The sequence below is a fragment of the Rutilus rutilus genome, assembly GCF_951802725.1.
Source record: "Rutilus rutilus genome assembly, chromosome: 1".
Classification (NCBI taxonomy): domain Eukaryota; kingdom Metazoa; phylum Chordata; class Actinopteri; order Cypriniformes; family Leuciscidae; genus Rutilus; species Rutilus rutilus.
Genome location: NC_140209.1, coordinates 7,206,487 through 7,234,015, shown reverse-complemented (window position 1 = coordinate 7,234,015; position 27,529 = coordinate 7,206,487). Strand labels below are relative to the sequence as shown.

The following is a 27,529-nucleotide window of genomic DNA, read 5'->3' as shown; positions in this document are numbered from 1 at the left end:
GTTGGTGCCTTATTTATTTCCTGCTTGTTCACTTTTACTAGGTACACCTGATTGGTTCAGGATTTTTTTTATTTTTTTTTTATCCTAACAGATGTAACACAGAATGACAATAATATATTACATCCCAGATAGCAACATTGTTTCGGCCCACATCTGGCACAAGTGGAAAGATGATCTGGCCCACATGAAGCGTGGAATGACGGACCTTGGACGGACTGCTCCTGTTTGCCACATCTGGGACTATCTGGGATCTTTTCCGCAGAAAAAACAGGGATGCCATTAATTTTGCCGTACTGGAATGTAATACGCCGTATATCACTACGTTCCAGGGGGAACCCCCTTTCAGCTAACATTTTAACAAAGGCTAGCCAATTCACTCTCAGCCTGAGCTGAGAGCAGGGTGCTCTTACCTGAGGCTTGGCGGTAGCCACTCACCAGCCCTTTCACTCGCCTTTGCAGTGTTGATTTTGCCCTGGCTAGAAACCTTAATTCTGGTTTGTGTCCTTCAGTCACCTCCTGCTCATATTCTTCAATAGCCCCTGCCATTCTCTCTTCACTCCACTGGTTTAGTTTTCTTCCTTTCCTACTTTGCTGTCTTTTCCTTTTCTGTATTGCCCTGTCACTCTCTGTCCCTCTGGGTGCCATCTTGTGTATATTGAAAAATATAAATTTAATAAAAATTTTATATTCAGACACATTATTATTATTACTTATAACTTAAAAATGTCATCTTCATGTTCATGAAATGGCTGCACTGTGTTTGCTAGCATTAGCCCTAAAACTGTCCCACTCAACCTACTGTCGGGTTGAGTAGGATGGTAGCCTACATGGCTACCTACAAAATAAATAAATAATTTGACACAAAATATTGATTTAAAAAAAGGAGTTTATTGATTTAAAAATGACTGTTTTGCTTCCGCTAAAGAAATTGTCCGTTCCGCGTCCATAGCAACGCTCTGTTTTTCTTGGCAACGGTGTTATACTTCGCAGCGGCTATCAAGAAATAACAGACCGCATTCTACATTGGAATTCAGCCAAGCCATGTAATAATTAATCTCTAATGCACAGACAGTATAAATGTAAAGCAAAAGTTACACCATAAGGGACAGAATTATCGAACTTATTATTCTAAAATAGCCTACATTTGCCGGTGGCTTACCGTGAGGTCCCAGGAGCCAAGCGATTTGAATCAACCAGACCACATCTGTGATGTCACACCAATCACAACCTTTATTTAATATCAAATAGACATTCAGCTACAACACAGTAACAATTGTTGTGACTGGCTTACAAAATGAACCCTTTACAATACCCAAACGCTTAAAGGAGTAGTTCACTTTTAAAATGAAAATTCTGTCATACTTTTCCATACAACCTAATATTAGGAAAAGATGTTCATTTAACATTTTGTCACGTAGGGACTCAGTTAAAATGTGTAGACTGAGGTTGGGGCACTGTGGGTTAAATTATTCTTTGTGCATTGTAGGAAAGCATGTTTCTGGCTTGTGTGAATGTGGGAGTCTGGAGACAGTAGGGCATGTTTTCCTAGAATGCAGAAAGTATAGGGCAGAAAGAAATATATTCTTTATTAAACTGACAGGACTTGGAGTTAAGGCTTTTTCTCTTTTATCTTTGTTTGGTCACAGTGATAAGCATAAACTGATCTCCAAGGCAGTTCTTCAGTTCTTGCATGATACAGGACTGTATTTAAGAATTTAAGCCAAACTTTGACCTGTGGAGGGCAGTAATACGCTCAGCAGCGTCTACACTGCCGGAATCCTATAAGAAGAAGAATAAGAAGAGTCTTCTGAGGTGAGGAGAGCAGTTCACGGTATTTCTCATATTTACTCAACCATCACACACACTTTATACAGTTTGATTAAGCGACAGGCTCATTTCTGTATTGTTTTCATCGATCACAGCGATACTTGTGCGTCTTTTCTAGTGTCTTCCTACTGAAATAAACATTTAGTGCAGCAGGAGCGAGCATGAGGAGAATATGTTGAGTTCATTCAGACCTGAGCGAGTTTGTGTTCGTTTGTGTGATTGTCTCGTCAAGTCGAACGTTAAAGTTTAAGATCTGTGAAGGGAATGATGATTATATCGATCTCAAGTGTCATACTGGAACAGATCTGCTAAATGCTTTACTTTATTTTACTCGTATACAGCCTATAATGAGCCACGTGAGACATTAAATCAATAGCCTAGCTGCTACTTAAAATTATGTATAGCGTTTTACTCTTCGTACAATAGTGCTCTGTGGTGCTCTTTATTTTCAAAAGTGTTATGGTAATTTTCAGTTTCTGCGCATATAAAATGTTATTATAATGATCTAACTTATAGTGATTAATGAATCATAACATTAAACTATATTTTAGATTAGATAAGATTTTAGATTAATTTGGACATATTATGCTGCTGTAGTTATTTATCTGTAGTAGGGCTGGGCGATATGGCTGAAAACTGTATCACAATATGAGTAGCCTAAGTGTTTCATATCGATATTGATAATGACCTATTTAATGGACCAGGAGAGAAATATATTACATTTAAACATTTTTTATTTTAAACTTAACCCTCTTCTGATTATAATCCCCTCAGTTATAAAGGCAGAAATGTCAACACAACCATGGAAAACACTGAAATAATTATAATAATGTAAACATAAGTCTAAAATCACAATGAACAAACACTTAACAATTATCTCTTAACATTAAGGTGCAAAATTAATAAATGCGTAAGAAATGGTTAATAAAGAGTAATAAAAGTGTTAAATAAACATAGAGAAACCGACGACGGTCTTGCATAATTTGCAGACGACATTGGTCTGACTCAGGGCTGGACTGGAACAAAAAAAATCGCCCCAGGCATTTTGGCCAAGACCGGCCCACTATATAATCATAAACACCACCCATCTTTGCACGCCCTTAATTATATGCATACCAAATCATATTCCTTAAAACCACTAATGTCATGTAATGAGTGAGTATAAGAACGAGTGAGAGTTAACAGATGAAATAAGTAAAAATGTGACATAATTAATACAGTTGACCTATACTCCACAGATGTGAATCCTAAAACAACCTATAAGCTGCATTAGCATAGCAATACCAGTGTTTCTCACAGGATTTGTGTTAAATCTGTGGTGGGTGGACCTCGGTAGGGCTGAACGATATGGACAAAATTTCATATCTCGATTTTCATGCCAGATATCTCGATATCGATACAATACGATATGACTACGTAAGTACTATAAAAACAATACATGTATTCCCAGTTACGAGTTGGAAAAACACGGGTTACAGGTTGCCTGTAACGTGGCATAACAGATGATCGGTTCACGTGCCGCTTGAACTCTGTCAGCGATTTGTCAAGCACCAAAACCGTGTTTATTGTTTGAATTTCATAATTAAATCGACAGAATCTGAGAGCTGAGAAAGTAAGAAAAGTTACAAAAGTAACTAATTACCAGGGAAAGTAACTATTGCATTACTTTAAAAAAAGTGTTTAAATATAAGAAATTTCTTGGATACCCTCAATATGAAATGTTAAATGAATTAAATGGACACTAAATAGAACACTGTATTATTATAAAACATTGTACACTTATCTAACACTATTTTAATGTTGCTGTGGGACAATGTGAGAGACACTTATAAACTTATATTAAAGGTGCCCTAGAATGGATTGTTTTATTATTTTATAATGTTTCCTGGGGTGCCCTTATAATGTTAGTATGTTTTTTAGATCTAAAGTTGTTATAATTTAGAAATAAAAGGCATATTTCCTAGCCTGATTTCATTCCCTGGTTTGAACAACCCTCTGTTTGAAGGGGCGTGTCTGCTGTGAGACTTCAATGTAAACGCCCACTGCTGTGATTGGCTGCTGTGAGACTTCAGTGTAAACGCCCACTGCTGTGATTGGCTGACATGCTTGCATATGAAATATCTGGCATTACATGTAGAACTATCTGGAAAACTTTTACTATTACAGCTATTATACGTTTTTACTATTACAGCTATCGGGATTAACGAATCGTGAGAAGTTTTTTAAGTATTTAGATCTATTCCCATCACATAAAAGGTTGCAGTGATGAGCATTGAGCAGATGACAGCCTGTTGAGCGTTTAGTCACTGGCTTGATTTACTGATGCATAAACAGTATTGAAAAACTTTGAGAGAAAGATTACCGGTATCTGTCTGAACTTGAACAATTACACATCAGAAATTCACATAACCCACTGGTTCTTCTCCAGAGGCTCGGATGAAGGAACTAAAAAAATACTTTTGTTTTCATTTGCACATCCAAACACTGAGCAACTGCCATGCTTCGCATGTTTGCAAGCCATGATGTCTCTCGAGGAAAAAACAATATCGCGCTGGATCTAGATAACACAGTGTAAATTATCGTTAATAAAATCACTACTTACCGCTTGCGGGAATATAACGTTAGTTGAAATTGCCCCCTTCGTCGGTATGAGACGCAGAGAGAAGCCTGGCTGCTTGATATTGTTCCAGGTTAGAAAAACAGTCCGTGGTGAAATGGGCAGAGCAAACTAACAACTTCGAATTTACTGTAGCGGTATCCTATAGATAGATAGATAGATAGATAGATACTGAGATAGATAGATAGATAGATAGATAGATAGATAGATAGATAGATAGATAGATAGATCTGCCATTTTCCCTATGATCCTTGCTTGTTTATTCACCTGCAGAACTTCCCATGATTTGACTGCGCCGTTCCGCCTGGCATTGAACATGGGCTGGCATATGCAAATTTTTGGAGGCGTACATATTAATGATCCCGACTGTTGCGTCACAGTCGGTGTTATCTGGAGATTCGCCTATTTTTCAGGGGTGTTTTTCAAAAAACTAGATTTAAATAAGAAGGAGAAAACAATGGTGTTTGAGACTCACTGTATGTCATGTCCATGTACTGAACACTTGTTATTTAACTATGCCAAGATAAATTCAATTTCAAATTCTAGGACACCTTTAAAATATTATCATCGTTCCCTGCAGGTTATTTTGGAGTTTATGTTATATAAACTAATTTAAACATTGTAGGCTAGGCTATATGATACCAATATGCTACAGAGATTATTCTAATGCTGAAATAAACACACACACACACACACACCAGAGAAAAAACTTTGCAGCTCATGTGGCTGAGAGAGAGCCTACTTGGATGAAAACTGTTTCAGTGAGCTCAATTATAGTAATGCCGCATTTTTAGTGACAGTAACGGTGTTGTAACGGAGGAAACAGTAATTAGTTTGATTACTCGTTATTGAAAATAATAACGCCGTTAGTTACACTGTTTATTTATAACGCCGTTATTCCCATCACTGGTTACGTGCCATTCAGAATGACTTATGTTGTGGACGTGCTATTTCTGGAGCAACGCGACACGGCAACTAAACCCAAATAATAAATGTTTTATTACAATATTGTTCTCTTTATAATGTTATGTAATATGACAGTCCAATAGCAGGGTCCGAAATTAACTTTTTGGCTCACCTGCCACGGGGACTGGTAGATGAAAAAATCCACCAGCCAAGCATATTTTTTACCGGCCAAAATAATAAACAGCCTTTTTTTTGTCACATATACATTCATTTCAGTACATTTAATTTAGATAATTATGCTTGGCCTATTATGTTGAATACAAACATAAAAAATTGTCCAGAGCAAAATTTGAAATGTATAATAAAAAAAAAATCTATATATATATTGCTCAAAATGAGAGAAAAATATGAAACATTACTATCATTGGGGTGAAATAAAAAAAAAATTGTCAGTTGTGTTACCTGACTCATGTGGAAGGGAGGGCAGAGAACGTACTAGGTTACTTGCGTAACCTCGGTTCCCTGAGAGATAAGGGAACGAGTATTGCATTGCAAAAGCTATGAGAAAACCAATTTTCTCGAGAAAAGAACGGCCATGGTGTGTAAAGCAGAAGCAGCCTGGCCAGCGGCGGAGCACGATCCACGAGTGCTGAAGACGTTCTGCACGGCTTTGATGAGCAGGACAGGACACAAATGGGCGGCGACCGCTTCACATGTCCTTTTTCCTCAGCGCCGTCAACAGACAGAGCGTTAACTGTACGTTCACACCGCCGCCGACTTGAGCTTCAAAGAAGCTCTGGCCGCCCTGTCAAGGACGCTTATCAAAAAAAGTACGAGGAAGCTTGACCGCTCTGAATAGTGAGTGCGCGCGCGCGGCCGGGGCTCTCTCCATAGACGGCTCTCTCTCTCTCTGCTCGTTCTTAAGATTTTCCGTTTGGCGAGTAAATCTCAAAAGGCTATCCGCCACACTGGCGGGTGAATGTTCATACCAAAATTTTATATTTTGGTATGAACATTCACCCGCCAGTGTGGCGGATAGCCTTTTGAGATTTACTCGCCAAACGGAAAATCTACCCGCATTTGGCGCTTGGCGGGTGTTAATTTCGGACCCTGCCAATAGTCATTATTAGTCGTGCATTGCCATACACTGTACGTGCAATGCCGTACACCGTACACTTTAATACATTAATTCTTAACCAAATGCATCCTGTATGAGATAAATCAGATATAAATAGGCCTACACAAAATAAACACAATATTACAACTTACATTTGCACAGAACAAAAGGCTGCGAGTGCACACGTAAACTTATAGTCATGATGGTGTAAAATGTATTATTGATGTTTTATCCATGTCATAGTGTGAGAAATGACAGTATTGTCTTTCAATTGAGCAGTTTAATAGGCTTTTGTCATCTATCTGAGTCAAATAATGTGTTTCTAACAGCAAACACTCAGAATAAAGTGAGTTGATCTGCTGGTGATCCCGAATGACTTGTTGAATAGCCTAAGTGTTGATTAGGGCTGTAGCGATATGCGTCATGAAACCGAAATCACAACACTCAGATCCACGAACCTATGTCACCATGTGAGAAGGCAAAATTCTTAACGAAAAGGCTTTCTACAAATCAAAACTTAAGTGGTCAAAATCATGTCTGACCCTCTCCATATGTCTCCTGATATATTGGGCATCTTATGATCTTACTCATCTTATACTTATATAGTGAATTTCGTTTTGTATAAATTGTAACTTAATTTAATCAATGTTTCATCAACAAATTCCCTGGATTTAATAAATAAATCCAGCAGGATTATATAATAAATATAATAAATATAGCAGACAATATAATCAGGACACGGAGGCGCCGGCGCGTGAACTGGAGCTCGCCTCATAAATAAACAAAAACTCAGTGTAGCTATACTTGCCTCACAGACCTGATAAATATGTATAGAAAGCTTGAAATGTGTACTTTTAAACAAAACAATTCAAACCGAAAAGAACTGACCTACTCTCTGCTTATGTAGGCTAATTCGTATGAAGTGTGCATTTCTCTCTATAGGCCCGTTCACTAAGTGCTGCGAGGATGGCGAGTCAGCTTCACCAACTTTGTTTGCAGCCGACACTGACAGACTCATGCATAATCATTACTTTTGCCAGTTCTTTGTGGCAAGCGTTATGCCTGTGCTTGAGGTGTGGAATAGGCAATATATCATTTGTGGTTTACAGTAGACAGTAAGCCTCAGTTACCTCAGTATGAAACGGTAGCCATTTAATTTACATTTAATCGTAGATGTAAGAACTTGATTGAAGAATAATTTTCAACTTGCTCGATAGGGGTGGGGGATTAAATCAATTCTTAGATGCATCGCGATGTTGACGATTCTGAATCGAATCACAAATGTCAAAAATCAATTTCCGATTTCGGAAATGTTCATTGATAACGAAATATTGACGAAACGCAAAAGGCAGAGACGCATGATGGTTGAGTGAGAAATCCGACTGGCACCCTCTGCATTACAATCTTCTGTTACATACAAGAAACATCAAATGAAACAGAACAGGTTTATTCGTGGTCCGATCTCAATCACACAATACTGTTATTACACAGCGCTGGGAGATCCAGTGAGAAAGCGTTTGAATTCACCGCAGAATGAATAACATCGTAGCGAGATCTAATTGGAAGCATTCAAATTCGGTGCATAATTCTTTTATAAACCACACGTCTGATCAGAAACCAGGAGAACCTTAAAAGCTTCCACCCAACTCGGAAAAAGAAAAACGAATTACAAACTCTATCGCTACATTTATTGCCAAATCACTTCCATTTGTTTAATTAATAAAATATATTGGAAGTAAAAAAGAAAATCTATATAGAAAAAAGATACATCAATAACAGTTTTATCATCGCATCGCAGCCCTCTGAATCGGAATCGAATCGTGAGGTGCCTAGAGATTCCTACCCCTAGTGCTCGAATTATCTCCTCAATGTAGTTTAGGTCTGTTTGTTTTTCAACAGTATTTTGTTACAAAGAAAACATCTCAGGTTACAACTATAACCCTAGTTCCCTGAGAAGGGAACGAGACGCTGCGTCGATGATGATTTGGGAACGCCCCTACGTGATTGCGTCTGAAGCACGTATGTCAACTAGTCCATTGGAAAGAAGGAACGTCACGGGCGGGTAAAGGATAAAAGCACATCCTGTGCAACCGGCGCTAGCTTCGAGAGCCAAAGCAAAGTCGATCACAGGGATGCAGGAAGTATGTGCAGGGTGACGCAGCATCTCGTTACCTTCTCAGGGAACTAGGGTTACAGTGGTAACCTGAGACTTTCTCTTTCGAGGGAACTCGCGCTGCATCAATGACGCTTTGGGAACAAGAATTCCCAATATGCCATACTTAAAATTGCCTGTATGTAAAACTGTCGGCAAGATACGTCCAGGTCCAGGCTATAATATCTCACAAATGTGATTGGCGAGGACCAACCCGCCGCATTACAAACCTCTTGAAGTAAAGAGATAGATAGGGAGATAGGGAAGAGAGAGAGCCTCAACTATTCACTTGCTGATTGTCTGCTTATAGGCTGGAAGACCCTTATTGGGTGATCCAAAGCAGACAAACAACTGATCTGATTTTCTCCACTGGGCAGCCCTGTGGACACAAGTATCCAGTGCTCGCCCTGGACACGAGATTAAGTTTTTCCTGGTCTGAAGAAGTAAACGGAGGAGGACAGAAAGCCTGCAGCACAATAGGCCTCGGAATATTGGTCGGCACCTTCGGGACGTATCTCTGCTTAGGGTATAAGAATGCCTTGACCATCCTGGGTGAAAACTCAAGGCAGGTGGGAGAAACCGAAAGGGCCTGAAGGTCTCCGACTCTTTTTAGGAACGAAATGGCTAGAAGAAACATGGTCTTGAAAGTCAGAACGAATCTAGGGGTCCCTGACAGGCTTTCTAAAACTATTGCCAGGTCCCAAGCCGGCACCCTAGGGCGAGTTGCTGGCCTCAGCCTCAAAGGTGTCACAAAGCACTGCAGTACTACAAGGTAGTGCTCTATTCTTTGACAAATCCAATAACAACGACTAACATTTCACTTCAAAAAAATTTACATTGGAGACCTAGAATCTGCGCTGATCGTAACTTACACAACACACAAATACTTATTGAGCATGCTACATAACACATAAAAGCAACAATTATTAATAATACTTACAGGTTGTGATTCGGAGGAGGAAGCTGATCCAAATAAACTTGGTACTAGGGGTGGGCGATATCTCGATATTTACGATATATCGAGATCTTTTTTAAACTCGATATGGATTTTGACATATCGTATATATCGATATATTGTTTATATTTAATTTTGATTACGCCACTTTGCTTGTTTGCCTTCTCTGTGCTGTGCTCGCTCTGTGCTGTGCTCGCTCACTCCCGCTCGCCCCCGCTCGCATGCTTTTGTTCTCCCTCCCCTCGCGTGTTTTCTCATTTGATTTAACATGGCGGCGCCCACAAACAGCCCGGAGGCTACAGATTCAGAACTCGTCTCAAAAAAACGGACAACTGGCTCCATTATATGGAGATACTTCGGTTTTAAGGCGTCGGACGAACAGCAGACAGATGTCTACTGCCGTGAATGCCGAAAGTTGGTGCCAACCAAAGCTTCTAGCACCACAAACCTTTTCCACCATTTACAGACAAGACACAAGCTTGCATACGAGGAGTGCAACAGATTAAGGATCCCGGCCACTAAACCCACTAGCTCTGGCAACACTCCACACACTACACAGATAACACTACACAATGCTTTAACGCGGAGTGTAGAATATGAAAGAAAGAGCGCAAGGTGGTGTAGCATCACAAAGTCCGTGGCATTTCATATAGCGGTGGACATGGCACCCATTTCCATCGTTGAACAACGTGGCTTTATAAGCATGCTAAAGACACTTGATCCAAGATACAGTTTACCTAGTCGGCATTACTTTGCGAGACAAGAATTTCCGCGACTGTACACTACGGAGAGAGAGCGGCTTGCTTCCGAATTATTGAAGGTTACTGACTATGCACTGACTACAGACATGTGGAGCAGCAGGACATGCGAGCCTTACATGTGCGTCACCGTACATTATATTTTGGACTGGAAGATTAAAAGCGCATGCCTTCAAACCACATATTTCCCACAAGATCACACGGGGGAAAATATTGCAGAGGCCCTCAGAGACGTAACAACAACCTGGATGTTAAATCCAAATGGACCCGTGGCCATCACCACTGACAACGGAGCGAATATCGTCTGCGCAGTCCAAAACAACAACTGGCAGAGGATGCAATGTTTTGGTCACAGACTACATTTGGCGATTGGTGAGTGGAATATACCTGGTCTTACATGGGCGTGTGTGTGTGTGTGTGTGTGTGTGTGTGTGTGCACATGTACACAAAAAAAAAAAAAAAGATCATTAAATTGAATCAATTTCTTTATGGTAAGTGGTTGCACACAATTGATTTAAGCTACATTTTAACAAATGCATTACGTTAACATTTAAAAGTTCAACTTATAACATTTTTTTTAATTAAGCTAAAATCAATTGTGTGCAATCACTTACCATAATATTTTTATTAAATTCAATGAATAATTTTTTTCAGTGTAGGTTAGTCTGCTTGGGACTACCTGGGTGTGAAATGTTTGGTTGGGTGGAAGGGAGTGTGGCAAATAATCTGGTCTTTTTAAAAAAAACAGTGTATTGCAGAATAATTAAAAAGGTAAATGTCAAAATAATAACTTTATTACAAATTAAAAAGAAACCATTCTTATACAGTCACAAAATTAAGAGATAATTCATGTCTTGAGATATTAAACTACATTTAAAAACAATTTATTTCATTTTTGCTTTTACTGTGTTACAGGTCATGGAATGCAAGACCCTCGTATCACACGGGCCATTTCTCTCTGCAAGAAAACTGTGAGCGCATTCTCATACAGCTGGAAAAAGCGGAGGGAGCTGGCCGAAGTGCAGGCACAGATGAATTTACCAGCTCATCAGCTCAGTACGGAGTCGACCACACGGTGGGGATCACGTCTACAAATGGTAGAACGCGTCCTTGAGCAGGAAAGGGCTCTTGCCAAAGTCCTGTCTGCTGACAAGAAAACAAGACCTCTGGTTCTTACCTGGCAAGACATAGAGGTGCTAGAAGCCATCCAAAGAGCACTGAAGCCTCTGCATGACTTCACTGACGCTTTGTCAGGCGAGGAGTATGTGACACTCTCCTTCGTAAGACCTGTGCTCCACCTCTTTAACAGCAGCCTCCTTGCGTCTGAGGAAGGTGACAGTGAGCTAACAAAGTCCATCAAACACACCATCCTGACTTACTTAAATGAAAAGTATTCAGAGCCCTCTACCAGTGACTTGCTGGACATTGCTTCCTTTATAGACCCACGGTTTCGGGGAAAATATGTCAGCAGTGCGAAACTGGTTGCATTGAAAGAGAGGGTCATCTGCGAAGCACAGAGTTTGCTAGGTGATCAGGGGAGCTCTGGAGGTGTTGACAAAGCTGTGCCTCAGTCCGCACAAGTGAGTGCCATAGCAGATCCTGTGCCCCCCATTGCTAAAAAGAAAAAAACACTAGCCAGCTTCTTTGTCCAAGATGCAACCCCTTACTCTTCTTCATTCACACCTCGCGAGTCCATTGAGAATGAGCTGTCAAGCTATTTACAGTCTGCATGTTTGGAGAGTGAGGCAGATCCACTACAATGGTGGCAGGAACATGAGGTTGCCTATCCAGCACTGAGCACCCTAGCAAAAAAGTACCTCTGTGTGCCTGCCACTAGCAGTCCGTCTGAAAGGATCTTCAGCTGCAGTGGAAATATAGTTACTTGTCAAAGGGCTGCACTGAATCCTGACACAGTAGACAGATTGGTATTCCTTGCTCAAAATATTAAAATGTAATGGAGTTACACAAACTTGTTTTTTGGCTATTTGTTGATAGCTACAACAGTTAATGCAAAGATGAGGTTGAGTTGAGTTGAGTTTTATTTTTGAATGAAAAGGCAATATGTATTTATTTTATTTTACATTTAAATTATTATTATTTATGTAACCAGGGATTTTTTTTTAAAATCCCTTCACTTTGTTCCTATATGCACTGCCTACCTCAAGTTGAGTTGTTATATTTTTGAATGAAAAGGCAATATGTCATATTTCTTTCTTTATTTTACAGTTAAATTATTATTTTTGTATACAGAGATTTATTTTTCTATGTTGCAGAAGCACTTTGTTCTTACATGAACCTCTTTGCACTTTAATAAAAAAAGACTTGTATTTGGCATAATTTGTTTTTGCAGTAGTTTTTGGGGGGGTATTTTTCCTGTAAAGATATCGAGATATATATCGTATATCGAGATATAGAAAAATATATCGAGATATATTTTTTGCCCCATATCGCCCAGCCCTACTTGGTACTGAACTTTCCTTCTGTAACAACCGGCTCGCGAATCCACACTTGAAAGCAGTTTGTAAAGCAATCGTCATTAAAATGACGCGAACACAGCACAAGGTTTGGGCTATAACGTTACTTGTGTGGTATAGTTGTAAATATAAACTCTAGCCACTGATTCTTCACATGCTCGTCCCTGGGCAGTGAATAAAGGTCGCTTTTGATTCGCACTTCAGAACACAGCGTTTTGTTGTCGACATGATGTTTTCAAGTTTTCCCTGGTGTCTGCGTGCGTGCGCAATGAGTGGGCGCGGCCAATTTGAAATTTTTTCATCTTGACGTCACAACGAAAAGGAAAATGACTCATTGGAAAAACGATTCATTAAATTGACTCAGAGTCGACTCCTACTTTTGAGAGACAATAACTTTTTTTACGGTGAACTTTCATATATAAAACTTTGCAGGATGTTTTTGTTCACTTAGATATATGTTACACACTACATGAAAGGTAATTTTCAAAATTCCATAATAGGTGCCCTTTAACGCGCTCCGGCTGCCCATCCGCACAAAAAAGTGCCTAGGTTCTAGAACGCACTCCCTGAAATAGGTTCGAAGGTGCAAACGATTACCCGTTTTCTCTGCGCAAACCTCTGAAACGCAAATCCGGGAAAATGCACAAGGCACGCATATGTGTATCACGTGTTCGGGCGATAGGTATGCGTGTTTGAATATTTGCGCAGATGTGTAGTCCTTCACAAAATCAACTCTCAACAAACTACTTGTTATGCCTTAAAGATTAATAATACAGAAATTGTCGTCGCGTCTGCGTAGCCACGCGAACCGGAATTATCCCGACAACGTTTTATCTGTATAGAGGTAAAGGGAAGGAGGCCTTCATAGGGGAGAAGACTAGTTGACAGTTCAGGACTGCGTTGTTGTAGTGTCCAGGCGCTGGTCCTTAATCCGATCTGGATACGGCCTGGATCCGATGGACTGCGGTAAACCTCGGGATAAACAGAGACTAATATTAGCGTAGATACCATTCTTCTTATGATGTAACGAGTACGTCCGGATTTATGGGAAGTGTTCCCGGTCTCGGCTGACCTAATCTATGCAGCCTAACATTGAATTATAGAAGTCTATAATGTGTTATAGGGCTGCAACGATTCATCAAGTTACTCGATTTACTCGATTACAAAAATTCCTCGAGGCAAAAACTCTGCCTCGAAGCCTCGTTAAATTCCTATGAATTCCTGCACTGCGCAGGGATCTGATTTCACACGGACCGTTGTTCAGTGTTCAGGAAGCACGCCATAGCGCGTGATGCATGCGATGGCAGAGAGTAGATGTCCATAAATGGCAGAGAATGTCTAAAGTTCCGGATCGCTTCCGTTCAGCGTCGCTGAAACAAGGTAACGTTTTTGTCCCCCGCATTTTTTTTGACCCAGCGCCAATATTTCCGCCCGTGCCTAAGCCTATACATTGATGTTCGCTGATTTTAATCCCATACTGTATTTGTAGTGATGTCGTGATGCGGTTTGACAAGATTTGATGTTAAGTTTTGATGTTTTTAAGAAGTAAACGTATAGCCTAAAGAAAGAACCCCTTCACACACACACACACACACACACACACACACACATCCACCCTCGTCTCTCTCACGCGCCAGTCAGACCAATTGCGGCAATGCATCACATATGCTTAAACTTTTATGTAGCCAAGCAACAATAATTTCAGCATGCATTCACTGTATACACCGGGACGTGATGGAGGAACAAATATTGCAGTCTTTGCGAGACCTTGTTTGTAGGCTATGTCACGTCTGCCAAATAGTTACAGACAGCAACAAAAAATGAAACTCCCCACCAGCCTGCTTCTCCAAATCCACTCGTACATTTGGGGAAGACATAATCAGCTACCAAAGTAATTGAGCATAGAATATTTTAAATTAACAAAAAAAGTAATACTACAAAACGTGCTAATATACTTCAACTAGCCTAAGTGAAAAACAAAATGCTGTTCTTTTTCTATTTAACAAAATGCATATTTGCAATAAAACATTCCCCTTTTCAAAGCTACACTTATTCTTTTTATATAAATTGTATACATTGTGTACCTGTTTGGCTTGATATTTTAAATTCATTTCATTTATTTTTGTTCTCCGGTGGGTAATTTGCAGAAGGTGCAAACCTTTTTTTGTAATGTTGTATTAAGAAGACAAAACTAAGGCCAAATGGCCTTTACTATTTAAGTTTGTATTCATAGTTTTACATGTTATACATGTTTTACAGTATAAAGTTGACTTAACTGTATTGTTATATAATTGTTGGCACTGGCACTTATAAACACTAAATGGGTAAAAATTACAATAAATAGACTTAGTTTTGGAGCCAAATGTTGGAGTTTTTCAGCCACATCATTTTCGTTATGCATTATTTGTTTTGGTTGTTTAAAAACGCACTAAAATTTTTTATCCGATTACTCGATTAATCGATCGATTAAGTGCTAGATTAATCGATTACAAAAAGAATCGATAGCTGCAGCCCTAATGTGTTATGTGTATGCTAGGTTAAAGAGATGTGTTTTTAGTCTAGCTTTGAACCGACAGAGTGTGTCTGCTTCCCGGACAATGTTAGGAAGATTGTTCCAAAGTTTTGGTGCTAAATAGGAAAAGGATCTACCGCCAGCAGTCGATTTTGATATTCTAAGTATTTTCAACTGCCCATAATTTTGAGATCGTAATAGACATGAAGGACTTTAATGCGTTAAGAGCTCGCTCAAGTACTGTGGAGCTAAACCATTTAGTGCTTTGTAAGTAATCAGCAATATTTTTAAATTTATACGATGTTTAATAGGGAGCCAGTGCAGTGTTGACAGAACCGGGCTAATATGGTCATACTTCCTGGTTCTCGTAAGAACTCGAGCTGCTGCGTTTTGGACCAGCTGTAGTTTGTTTATAAGCGTGCAGGGCAACCACCCAGTAGAGAATTACAATAATCTAGCCTTGATGTCTTGAACGCATGAACTAATTGCTCAGCATTTTCATTGAGAGCATATGGCGTAATTTAGATATTTTTTAGATCTTTTTAGACACGTGACTTTCATATGAAAGATTGGTATCAAAGAGCACACCCAGGTTCCTCACCGACGACGAAGACTTGACAGAGCAGCCATCGAGTGTTAGAAAGTATTCTAGGTTATTACGTGAGGACTTTTTTGTCCAATAATTAGAATCTGTTTTTTGTTTTTTTCAGAATTAAGTAGTAGGAAATTACTAGTCATCCAGTTTTTTATATCTGCTATGCATTCATTTTGTGAATTGGTAAGTTTCGTTGGGTTTTGAAGAAATATAGAGCTGAGTATCGTCAGCATAACAGTGAAAATTAATGCCATGCTTCCTAATGATATCTCCTAATGGTAGCATGTACAGAGTGAACAGCAACGGTCCTAGTACTGAGCCTTGTGGTACGCCATACTGAACTTGTGATCTATAAGACATCTCTTCATTTACTGCTACAAACTGATAACGGTCAGATAAGTATGATTTAAAGGGGTGGTAAAACACGATTTCACTTTTCTAACTTTAGTTAGTGCGTAATGTTGCAGTTTGAGCATAAACAACATCTGCAAAGTTACAACTTTCAAAGTTTAAAGCAAAGGGAGATATTTGCTTTTAAAGAAATCAATTTCTAAGAACTACAAAAAACGGCCAGTAGGGACTACACGACATTCCTGCGGGCTTGCTGACATCACTAAGCCCAATATTTACATAAACCTCCTCCGATGAAGGATTCGCACAACGGCTAGTCCTGAAAGATGGAGCAGTTCCAACTTTAAAAACAGAAACTGTTTACGGGCCACAACCTGTAAGTATGATTCATTTTTCGTCGTTGGGTTTTCCTGTAATAGGTCATATTGTTAATTGCACGTTGTACCTAGGAGGTAAACTAAGGACAATGCTGTTTGGCTCCACAAACCACGAACGTTAATTAATTCATACTTATCCGACAAACACATACAAACTTCAGTTTAATATCACCAGCGCAGCGAACTTGGAATGTTCGTGGTTGTTGTGTTGTCGTTTATGTGATCAGTGTAAATTATTCTTTGATTATAGCTTTTATGTATTGTTTATCTACATGCTTGTTTATCTACAGGCATGCTAAACATGGTTTTGTGTTTGATTTGGCTACTGTTGTAAAGCCAGTGTTTAGTGTTCGTATTGGATTAATAGTTCAGGCGACAGATATTTAGCTAGCTGCTACAATCGTTCTAAAGATACAAAAGTAACAGTGTCATATAGCGATCTGCAGTCTTAAAAAACATACCTTTCTGAAACGTCCTTTAACAGCCGTTCTTGAGCAGGTTCTGCTCGATCCTCTCCTCTAACATTCTCTGGGTCTGATTCGGGTCCGATTTTCCGTACTTGGCGGTTAGCGAATCACAACACACTGAGCCAGCTAACCGATCTGAGCCCATTGCGTATTTTGAAGGGGGGGCTTCATAGAACGCGGAAATCATCAGACCGTTTTTACAAGGAGGGACAGAGCAGTGTAGAATAATGGTTTAATTTGTGAAAAATAATGCAAATTTTTACAAACGAAGCATGAACACATGTTACAGTGCACCCCACAAACACAATCAAGCCTTCGAAAAAAGGCATTTTACCAACCCTTTAAACCATGCTAATGCAATTCCACTAATGCCAACAAAGTGTTTGAGTCTATTTAAAAGGATGTTGTGGTCGATAGTGTCAAATGCAGCACTAAGATCGAGTAACACTTAGGCTATAGAGAGATACAACCATGATCAAATGATAAGAGCAAATCATTTGTGACTCTAATGAGAGCAGTCTCAGTAATGTTGTATCCTAATGACAAAGAGGAATTAATGATATTAAGAAGAGGATCTATGACCTTTGGAAGCATATGTTTCATTAGCTTAGTCGGTATTGGGGACCCAACAATGGACAGTGTTCACTAAGCTAGTCACATCCAAAGCTGTATCTAAAGCCCTTGCACTCTTACTATCCTCAATTAAAGTTTGGATGTGTGTGTAATGACTGAGAAATAATAAATTTAACATATAACAAATAATAAGTACAAATTTTAAAATAAACAATCCACTCCACTTGAATGCTAAACGCTTGTGTTATTTGTCACAGGGTAATTCACTTGAGCTTGTGTTTCTGGTGTCCCACTTTAACATGCGCATGAATGGAAGTCAGTGCAAGGAAAAGTCTAGTGTGAACGGCCATTAATAATTAACGGTTTTAGTCAAATAAATATCAATCTCAAAGTTGGTATCGAAACATGGCAGTATTGTATATTTTAATGTTAATATCATGTTAGATAATTGTGTCATTGATCAAATTAATAGTTATTGCTAAAGAAACATGGGATTTGTGCCTATAATGTTTTAAATATAATAATTGGAAGATAAATTTACTTTGTTCATGGAAAGAATCAAGGACATATAATCAATTATAAAAAGGTATCAAATTATCATAATATTTTATAGCAGTTGTCTACTTTCTACTATTACATCAGGGCTCACTTTCATGTCCTTTCACTTTATATTTCTCTCTTTGAATTATTTTGATGTACTGAAAATTAAATGTAACATTTGTTTCTTTCCTGTCAGACCCGGTGGAAGAGAGCGAGGAGAGTGAAGAACTGAGTGAAGTGAAGGAGGAGAGTGAAGAAATGAGTGAAGTGAAGGAGGAGAGTGAAGAAATGAGTGAAGTGAAGGAGGAGAGTGAAGAACTGAGTGAAGTGAAGGAGGAGAGAGAAGAACTGAGTGAAGTGAAGGAGGAACATCATGTCAATCCTGAAGGAAAACCATTGAGTCGCTCAAAGACTAAAAATATTTTTTTAAAGAAAAGAGCCAAGAAATCTTTCGCCTGCACTCAGTGTGGAAAGAGTATCACAACCAAAGGAAGTCTTGAGATTCACATGAGGATCCACACGGGAGAGAAGCCATTCACATGTGATCAATGTGGAAAGAGTTTCAGTCATTTATCATCCCTTAATGTTCACATGAGGATCCACACCGGAAAGAAGACGTTTTCATGTGATCAATGCGGCAAAACATTTCTTAGAGCATCAGACCTGAAGAAACACCTGACAGTTCATACGAAGGAGAAGCCGCATTCATGTTCTGTGTGTGGAAATGGTTTTTCACTGCTGCAACATTTACATAGACATGAGAAAACTCACACTGGTGTGAGAGAGTACATGTGCTTTGAGTGTGAGAAGACTTTTACTACAGCGGACGGTTTAAAACGGCACGAGAGAATTCACACTGGAGAAAAACCTTACAAGTGTTCACACTGTGACAAGAGATTCAGTCTGTCAGGACATCTGAAAACACATGAGAGGATCCACACTGGAGAGAAGCCGTTCTCATGTGATCAGTGCGGGAAGAGTTTCAGTCGATCATCAGCCCTTAATGTTCACATGAGGATCCACACCGGAGAGAAGCCGTTCTCATGTGATCAGTGTGGGAAGAGTTTCAGTCGATCATCAGCCCTTAATGTTCACATGATGGTCCACACCGGAGAGAAGCCGTTCTCATGTGATCAGTGCCGGAAGAGTTTCAGTCAATCATCAGCCCTTAATGTTCACATGATGGTCCACACCGGAGAGAAGCCGTTCTCATGTGATCAGTGCGGGAAGAGTTTCAGTCGATCATCAGCCCTTAATGTTCACATGATGATCCATACTGGAGAGAAGCCGTTCACATGTGATCAGTGCAGCAAAACATTTCTTAGGTCATCAGAGCTGAAGACACACCTGACAGTTCATATGAAGGAGAAGCCACATTCATGTTCTGTGTGTGGAAAGAGTTTTTCACTGCTGCCTAATTTACATAGACATGAGAAAATTCACACTGGTGTGAGAGAGTACATGTGCTTTGAGTGTGAGAAGACTTTTACTACAGCGGACGGTTTAAAACTGCACCAGAGAATTCACACTGGAGAAAAACCTTACAAGTGTTCACACCGTGACAAGAGATTCAATCGATCATCACATCTGAAAATACATGAGAGGATCCACAGCAGAGAGAAGCTGCACACGTGTGATCAGTGTCAGAAGAGTTTTGCTTTTAAAAGTGACATGAAGCTACACATGAAGATCCATGCAGTGGAGAAACCACTTAAACACAGTCTGAGATCACGGTAATTTATTGTCATGTGCTGTGAAACAAAGTCTCTTCTTTGTAAGTTAGACACACATCACCCTAGGCCTAATAAAAATTGTTTGGTTCTGGTTTCCGACCGACCCTGTCAATTTATGTGCGACCCAATTAAATAAATTCACAAATAAAAAACGTTGAGGCGAACTATAATTTACGTTTTTGTACAGCACCGTTATTGTATAGCACTCTTGCAATGCAAGCTAACTTTCTTCCTCCAGCAATGCTAACAAACGAGTCAGCTACACGGTCGTTCACACATCGTTGTCGTCACTTACAAAGGCGACACTTTCCGCATCTGCGTGGAGTGTGACGCCCGTTTCAATACTCTGTTTGCAGTGCATATGCGGTGCATATTTTTTTCCGTACCCATGTTAACAGGTTCGAGCTTTCACACTGCACGCGGTTGCGGTCCGGCAATCCATTCCAGTTCCGGTGCGTATACAGCAGTGCAGTGATCGTTTCCGCACCAGGGTCTATTTCTGCTGTGTGCACACGCTGAATTAAAGTGACAGCACATGCATTTAATAAAATAAAATGTAGTAATCTCACCATAAATTCATTTAACTAAATTCTACTATTTTTCACAATCATCTTTTTACTTCAAGACCGGGGTAAATCAAGGAAAACTACATTTACTTCAACAAGGCGACATAATGAACAACACTCGTCTCATTCATGGAGGTGGAAAAACAAGTTCTTTGTGACATGCAAGATTTATTTATGTATGCAATTTTAATATAAGTGCATGGTTAAATATTTTACCACTTGCTTGAGCAACTTTATATATAGTTATATAGAAGTAATGCATTGAATAATAGTTTGTTTAGATGTGAATACGTCTATTAAAGCGTGTAGGCCTATATGTACAAAGAGAAACTAGAAAAAAAAGTTTGAGACAAACTTTAAGTTGGCTTGAGAAAGCCTGACCAGAGAGTTTAAAGAAGTTAGAAGTTTAAAGTAGTTTAAAGTTTGATTGATAGTTTAGTTAGAAAGAAAGAATAGTTGTAAAGAAAGAAAGATTAGTTAGAAAGAATGATAGATAGATTAGTTAGAAAGAAAGAAAGATAGATAGATTAGTTAGAAAGAAAGATAGATTAGTTAGAAAGAATTATAAATGGAATGATAGATAGATTAGTAAGAAAGAAAGAAAGAAAGAAAGAAAAAATTGTTAGAATGATAGGTAGATTAGTTAGAAAGAGATTAGTTAGAAAGAAAGAATGATAGATAGTTTATTTAGAAAGAATGATAGATAGATTGGTTGGAAATAAAGAGATTAATTAGAAAGAAAGAATGAAAGATTATTTAGAAAGAATGATAGATAGATTAGTTAGAAAGAATTATAGATAGATTAGTTAGAAAGAATGATAGATAGATAGATAGATTAGTTAGAAAGAAAGATAGATTAGTTAGAAAGAATTATAGATAGAACGATATATAGATTAGTAAGAAAGAAAGAAAGAAAGAAAAAATTTTTTTTAGAATGATAGGTAGATTAGTTAGAAAGAGATTAGTTAGAAATAATTAGGGCTGCAACGATTCATCGAGTTACTCGATTTAGTCGATTACAAAAATTCTGCCTCAAAGCCTTGTTAAATTCCTATGACGCGCACTATATGCGCAGAGATCTGATTTCACACGGACTGTTGTTCAGTGTTCAGGAAGCACAATAGCGCTTGATACATTTTGAATTTAGTTGGCGCGATGGCGGAGAGTAAAGATGTCCATAAACGGCAGATAATGTCTAAAGTTTGGGATCGCTTCCTTTCAGCGTCGCTGAAACAAGGTAACGATTCTGTCTTTCGCATTTTTTTCAACCCAGCACCAATATTTCCGCCCGTGCCGAAGCCTATACATTGATGTTCACTGATTTTAATCCCATACTGTATTTGTTGTGATGTCGTGATGCGGTTTGACTAGATATGATGTTTAGCTTTGATGTTTTAAAGTAGTTAATGTATTCACGTTCAACTGCAAGAGATTATAGCCTAAAAAAGAACCTCTTCACACACACACACACACACGCACCCTCGTCTCTCTCACGCGCCAGTCAGACCAATTGCGACAATGCATCACATATGCTCAAACTTTTATGTAGCCACGCAACAATAATTTCAGCATGCATTCACTGTATACACCGGGACGTGATGGAGGAACAAATATTGCATTGCAGTCTTTGCAAGACCTTGTTTGTCACGTCTGCCAAATAGTTACAGACAACAACAAAAAATGAAACTCCCCAGCCTGCTTCTCCAAATCCACTCATACTTTTGGGAAAGACATAATCGGCTACCAAAGTAATTGAGCATAGAACATTTTCAATTAACAAAAAAATATAATACTACAAAACGTGCTAATATACTTCAACTAGCCTAAGTGAGAAACAAAATACTGTTCTTTTTCTATTTAAAAAAATGCATATTTGCAATAAAACATTCCCCTCTTTAAAGCTACACTTATTTTTTTTATAAATTGTATACATTGTGTACCTGTTTGGCTTGATATTTTATATTCATTTAATTTATTTTTGTTCTCCGGTGGGTAATTTGCAGAAGGTGCAATCCTTTTTTTGTAATGTTGTATTAAGAAGACAAAACTAAGGCCAAATGGCCTTTACTATTTAAGTTTGTATTCATAGTTTTACATGTTATACATGTTTTACAGTATAAAGTTGACTTAACTGTATTGTTATATAATTGTTGGCACTGGCACTTATAAACACTAAATGGGTAAAAAGTACAATAAATAGGCTTAGTTTTGGAGCCAAATGTTGGAGTTGGAATAAATACCTCTGTTTTTGTTTTGTTTTGTTTTTTGAGAAATAAAAGCCAAATGCTTGATTATTTTACAGCCACATCATTTTCGTTATGCATTATTTGTTTTGGTTGTTTAAAAACACACTAATTTTTTATCCGATTTCTCGATTAATCGATCGATAAAGTGCTAGATTAATCGATTACAAAAAGAATCGATAGCTGCAGCCCTAGAAAGAATGATAGCTAGTTTAGTTAGAAAGAATGATAGATAGATTAGTTGGAAATAAAGAGATTAGTTAGAAAGAAAGAATGATAGATTATTTAGAAAGAATGATAGATTAGTTAGAAAGAATTATAGATAGATTAGTTAGAAAGATAGATAGATAGATAGATAGATAGATAGATTGATTGATTAGTTAGAAAGATAGATTAGTTAGAAAGAATTATAGATAGAATGATAGATACATTAGTTAGAAAGAAAGAAAGAAACATTTGTTAGAATGATATATTAGTTAGAAAGAATTATAGATAGATTAGTTGGAAATAAAGAAAGAGATTAGTTAGAAAAAAGAATGATATATTAGTTAGAAAGATAGGTAGATTAGTTAGAAAGAGATTAGTTAGAAAGATAAAATGATAGATTAGTTAGACAGATAGGTAGATTAGTTAGAAAGAGATTAGTTAGAAAGAAAGAATGATAGATAGATTAGTTGGAAATAAAGAGATTAGTTAGAAAGAATGATAGATTATTTAGAAAGAATGATAGATAGATTAGTTAGAAAGAATTATAGATAGATTAGTTAGAAAGAATGATAGATAGATAGATAGATTAGTTAGAAAGAAGTATAGATAGAATGATAGATTAGTTAGAAAGAAAGAAAAAAATGTTAGAATGATAGCTTAGTTAGAAAGAAAGAGATTAGTTAGAAAGAAAGAATGACAGATAGTTTAGAAAGAAAGATAGATTAGTTGGAAATAAAGAAAGAGATTAGTTAGAAAGAATGATAAATTAGTTAGAAAGAATGATAGATAGATTAGTTAGAAAGAATTATATAGATTAGTTAGAAAGAATGATAGATTAGTTAGAAAGAATGATAGATTAGTTAGAAAGAATGATAGATTAGTTAGAAAGAATGATATATTGATTAGTTGGAAAGAATGATAGATAGATTAGTTAGAAAGAAAGAATGATAGATAGATCAGATAGAAAGAAATATTAGATAGAAAGAATGATAAATGACTGCGGCATTTACTACACAAAGCCGTAGATAACTGACAAGCTGAGCCATATCACATTAATTATCGCAGGCGATACGGCTTGCCCACAGGCCTTGAGCACTGCTGTGATTACTTCACTTATACCTCTGCCCGTAGGAATTGCAAATGGTTATTGGGGTAAGAAAGAGGAGGTTGAAACAGTAAAAGCAAATGTTTATGTTCATTTTCAAATATCTTTATTTTCAATCTTACACTTTTCCACACAGACTGAAATTTCCAACCCTTTCTCTAGATTTTTCTGACCATAATCAACATACATGATTCATACAACATTACAGTGGGGAGAACAAGTATTTGATACACTGCCGATTTTGCAGGTTTTCCTACTTACAAAGCATGTAGAAGTCTGTAATTTTTATCATAGGTACTCTTCAGCTGTGAGAGACGGAATAAAAAAAAATCCTGAAAATCACATTGTATGATTTTTAAAGGTGCTGTATGTAGCTTTTTTTACCAAAACGAATCCTTTTTTTATTGCCTGTGTGTGAAGGGGTTGTAATCTCACATTAAAATTATCCAGTTTTCGGGTTTTGCTATTACCTCTGAAAGCAAGTATTCTTATTTTTATGTGAAGGTCCCGGGTCGGATTTACCGCCAGTGACGTCACCTGCATGCGCGCTCCCGAGCCTCTCGACTCGTCTAGCCTACTGACTTTGCACTCAACAGCGACAACACTGCAACTTATGACATGGACTTATGCAACTTATGACATGTCTGATAACACTAAGAAACGACCTGCGCCTAGCAAAACACTGACTCCTACACAAACTCCACATATTGATAAAAAAAAGAAGTTTTTTCAGGCCAGACGTGAATCGGATGAACTTCGGGTAAAAAACACGGATCAACATCGGCAGGGCATTTGAATCATGGAGAAACCTTATCTACAAACCTAGAATGTACATTTCCTGAAGAAAATGTGAAGTAGTGCTTGCAGTGGCAAAATTCGGCACAGTTGATAGGGTTCCATACTTATCATGGTACGAGCATGGAGCATTAGTTCAACGTCAAGCTGATAAAAGTAGCCTATTATTGTAACGTTGCAGTGGGAGTTTACCATAGACTGTAAAAAATAGGAGTTTACCTGAGTTTCCAGCATGTTGTGGGATGCTTTGTGTGTTGCGTCTCAGTCTGGCCGGTACCCACAGTTCTCGCTCATAAATTCGAGCACGTGTATAAGAGCACGCGCTTGTAAACTGATTGGTTGCAATCTGAAACATCACCACTAGAGGCCGCTGAAAACTACATACAGCTCCTTTAAGTAATTAATTTTCATTTTATTGCATGACATTTGATGCTTCAGAAAAGCAGAACTTAATATTTGGTACAGAAACCTTTGTTTGCAATTACAGAGATCATAAGTTTCCTTGAGATGCTTCTTACAGAGCCACTCCTTAGTTGCCCTGGCTGTGTGTTTCGGGTCGTGGTCATGCTGGAAGACCCAGCCACGACCCATCTTCAAGGCTCTTACTGAGGGAAGGAGGTTGTTGGCCAAGATCTCGCGATACATGGCCCCATCCATCCTCCCCTCAATACGGTGCAGTCGTCCTGTCCCCTGTGCAGAAAAGCATCCCCAAAGAATGATGTTTCCACCTCCATGCTTCACGGTTGGGATGGTGTTCTTGGGGTTGTACTCATCCTTCTTCCTCCAAACACGGTGAGTGGAGTTTAGACCAAAAAGCTCTATTTTTGTCTCATCAGACCACATGACCTTCTCCCATTCCTCTTCTGGATCATCCAGATGGTCATTGGCAAACTTCAGACGGGCCTGGGCATGTGCTGGCCTGAGCAGGGGGACCGTGCGTGCGCTGCAGGATTTTAATCCATGACGGTGTAGTGTGTTACTAATGGTTTTCTTTGAGACTGTAGTCCCAGCTCTCTTCAGGTCATTGACCAGGTCCTGCCATGTAGTTCTGGGCTGATCCCTCACCTTCCTCATGATCAATGATGCCCCACGAGGTGAGATCTTGCATGGTGCCCTCAGACCGAGGGAGATTGACCGTCATATCTTCTTCCATTTTCTAATAATTGCGCCAACAGTTGTTGCCTTCTCATCAAGCTGCTTGCCTATTGTCCTGTAGCCCATCCCAGCCTTGTGCAGGTCTACAATTGTATCCCTGATGTCCTTACACAGCTCTCTGGTCTTGACCATTGTGGAGAGGTTGGAGTCTGTTTGATTGAGTGTGTGGACAGGTGTCTTTTATACAGGTAATGAGTTCAAACCGGTGCTGTTAATACAGGTAATGAGTGGAGAACAGGAGGGCTTCTTAAAGAAAAACTAACAGGTCTGTGAGAGCCGGAATTCTTACTGGTTGGTAGGTGATCAAATACTTATGTCATGCAATAAAATGCAAATTAAAAATAAAAATCATACAATGTCTCCAGGGGGTTAATAAACATCTTTTGAAGCAACGCGTAAGAAAAATGACCACATTTAAAACTTTATAAAGTAAAATAACTAGCTTCCGGCCAAACAAACATATGGATTTGACTTCAGTCTAAGCGCAACTTATGCAAATAATGTGACGCACTGCTGATATTTACGCTACGCCATGACACACTTTGTGCTTTAGGCGCAAGTAGACTGCGTATGGCAGGAAGCTAGAATTTTACTTGGTTTACTTTACACTAGGGCTGTGCAATATGGACAAAATAATCAGATTACGATTTAAAAAAAAAAAAAAAAAATTTATTCAATTGTTTCTGTTTTTTCAAACATGCTACATTCTAAATGTATTCAGTGCGCAACAAGAGCATAACAAAACATTTTAAAATGAAATAACATATTATTGAAAGCTTTTAAACAGACAAAATAAATTAAGGTTAACTAACCTAAAATCCAGTCATAATAAATAAAAACTAACAGAATTCAAAACCAAAAAAATACCTCTTTTATAGTTTTTTTTTTTTTTTTTTTTTTACACATACACACACACAAAAAAAACAGCATGTCCACCATTTCTGGGTTTAAGCATAAAAGTAGACGTCACCAAATTTCCCCCAGTACTAAACACTAGTGCTAAGTTAGACTTTATTATACATTCTATATGTATTATACTTTACATAATAATATTAGGACACTCTGTAGGGCATCATATTTATTAAGAAGCAGATTGTGCAAAGATGATTAATATATGTATTATAATGTTTTGTACTAATGCCTAAATACATTAGCTTACCATGAACAATTTAGTTTTTCTGCATTTATTGCTTATAATTCGTATTTTGCGTTGGATGTTCTGTGCAGATTCTGTATAGGAGCTATGGGACACTTCGGCATGCAACAACAGACCCGAAGACGCCTTTCTCCGACCTCCGAGGTCACAGCAGACCTTAATATAGGAATCGTCCGACAAATATCTTGACTAATGGAGACATACTCTCCTATCTATCCATGTGTGGAAATATGCTTAGACTATATGTGTTCTTAGCCAGTCAGAAACCAGCTTAGACCCCTTGGTGTAGGGTATAACTGCTGTGATCTTTGTAACTGTAAGCGGGTCAGCATACAAACTCCTGTGTGA

At 38.4% G+C, this 27,529-nt stretch overlaps 2 protein-coding genes across 2 annotated transcripts; both read left to right on the top strand.

The window, feature by feature from the left end:
• Window positions 1-1,811: 1,811 nt before the first annotated feature.
• LOC311302726 (uncharacterized protein) lies at window positions 1,812-27,529 on the top strand. Its single transcript, XM_084428759.1, has 3 exons — window positions 1,812-1,831; window positions 18,418-19,954; window positions 27,253-27,529. The coding sequence occupies exons 2-3, from the start codon at window positions 18,480-18,482 to the stop codon at window positions 27,368-27,370; spliced, it is 1,593 nt and encodes a 530-aa protein (XP_084284885.1). The 5' UTR covers window positions 1,812-1,831; window positions 18,418-18,479; the 3' UTR covers window positions 27,371-27,529.
• On the top strand, window positions 9,843-12,416 carry LOC311297685 (E3 SUMO-protein ligase ZBED1-like; the record flags this gene model as incomplete). Its single annotated transcript, XM_084420087.1, has 2 exons — window positions 9,843-10,704; window positions 11,248-12,416. The coding sequence occupies 2 exons, from the start codon at window positions 9,843-9,845 to the stop codon at window positions 12,285-12,287; spliced, it is 1,902 nt and encodes a 633-aa protein (XP_084276213.1). The 3' UTR covers window positions 12,288-12,416.

Bases quoted from the DNA above. Each gene is read 5' to 3' on its own strand.
- LOC311302726 (XM_084428759.1), top strand. From the start codon at position 18,480: ATGAGTGAAGTGAAGGAGGAGAGTGAAGAAATGAGTGAAGTGAAGGAG. The intron at 19,955-27,252 runs GTAATTTATTGT...TGTTCTGTGCAG, and splicing joins AAACACAGTCTGAGATCACG to ATTCTGTATAGGAGCTATGG.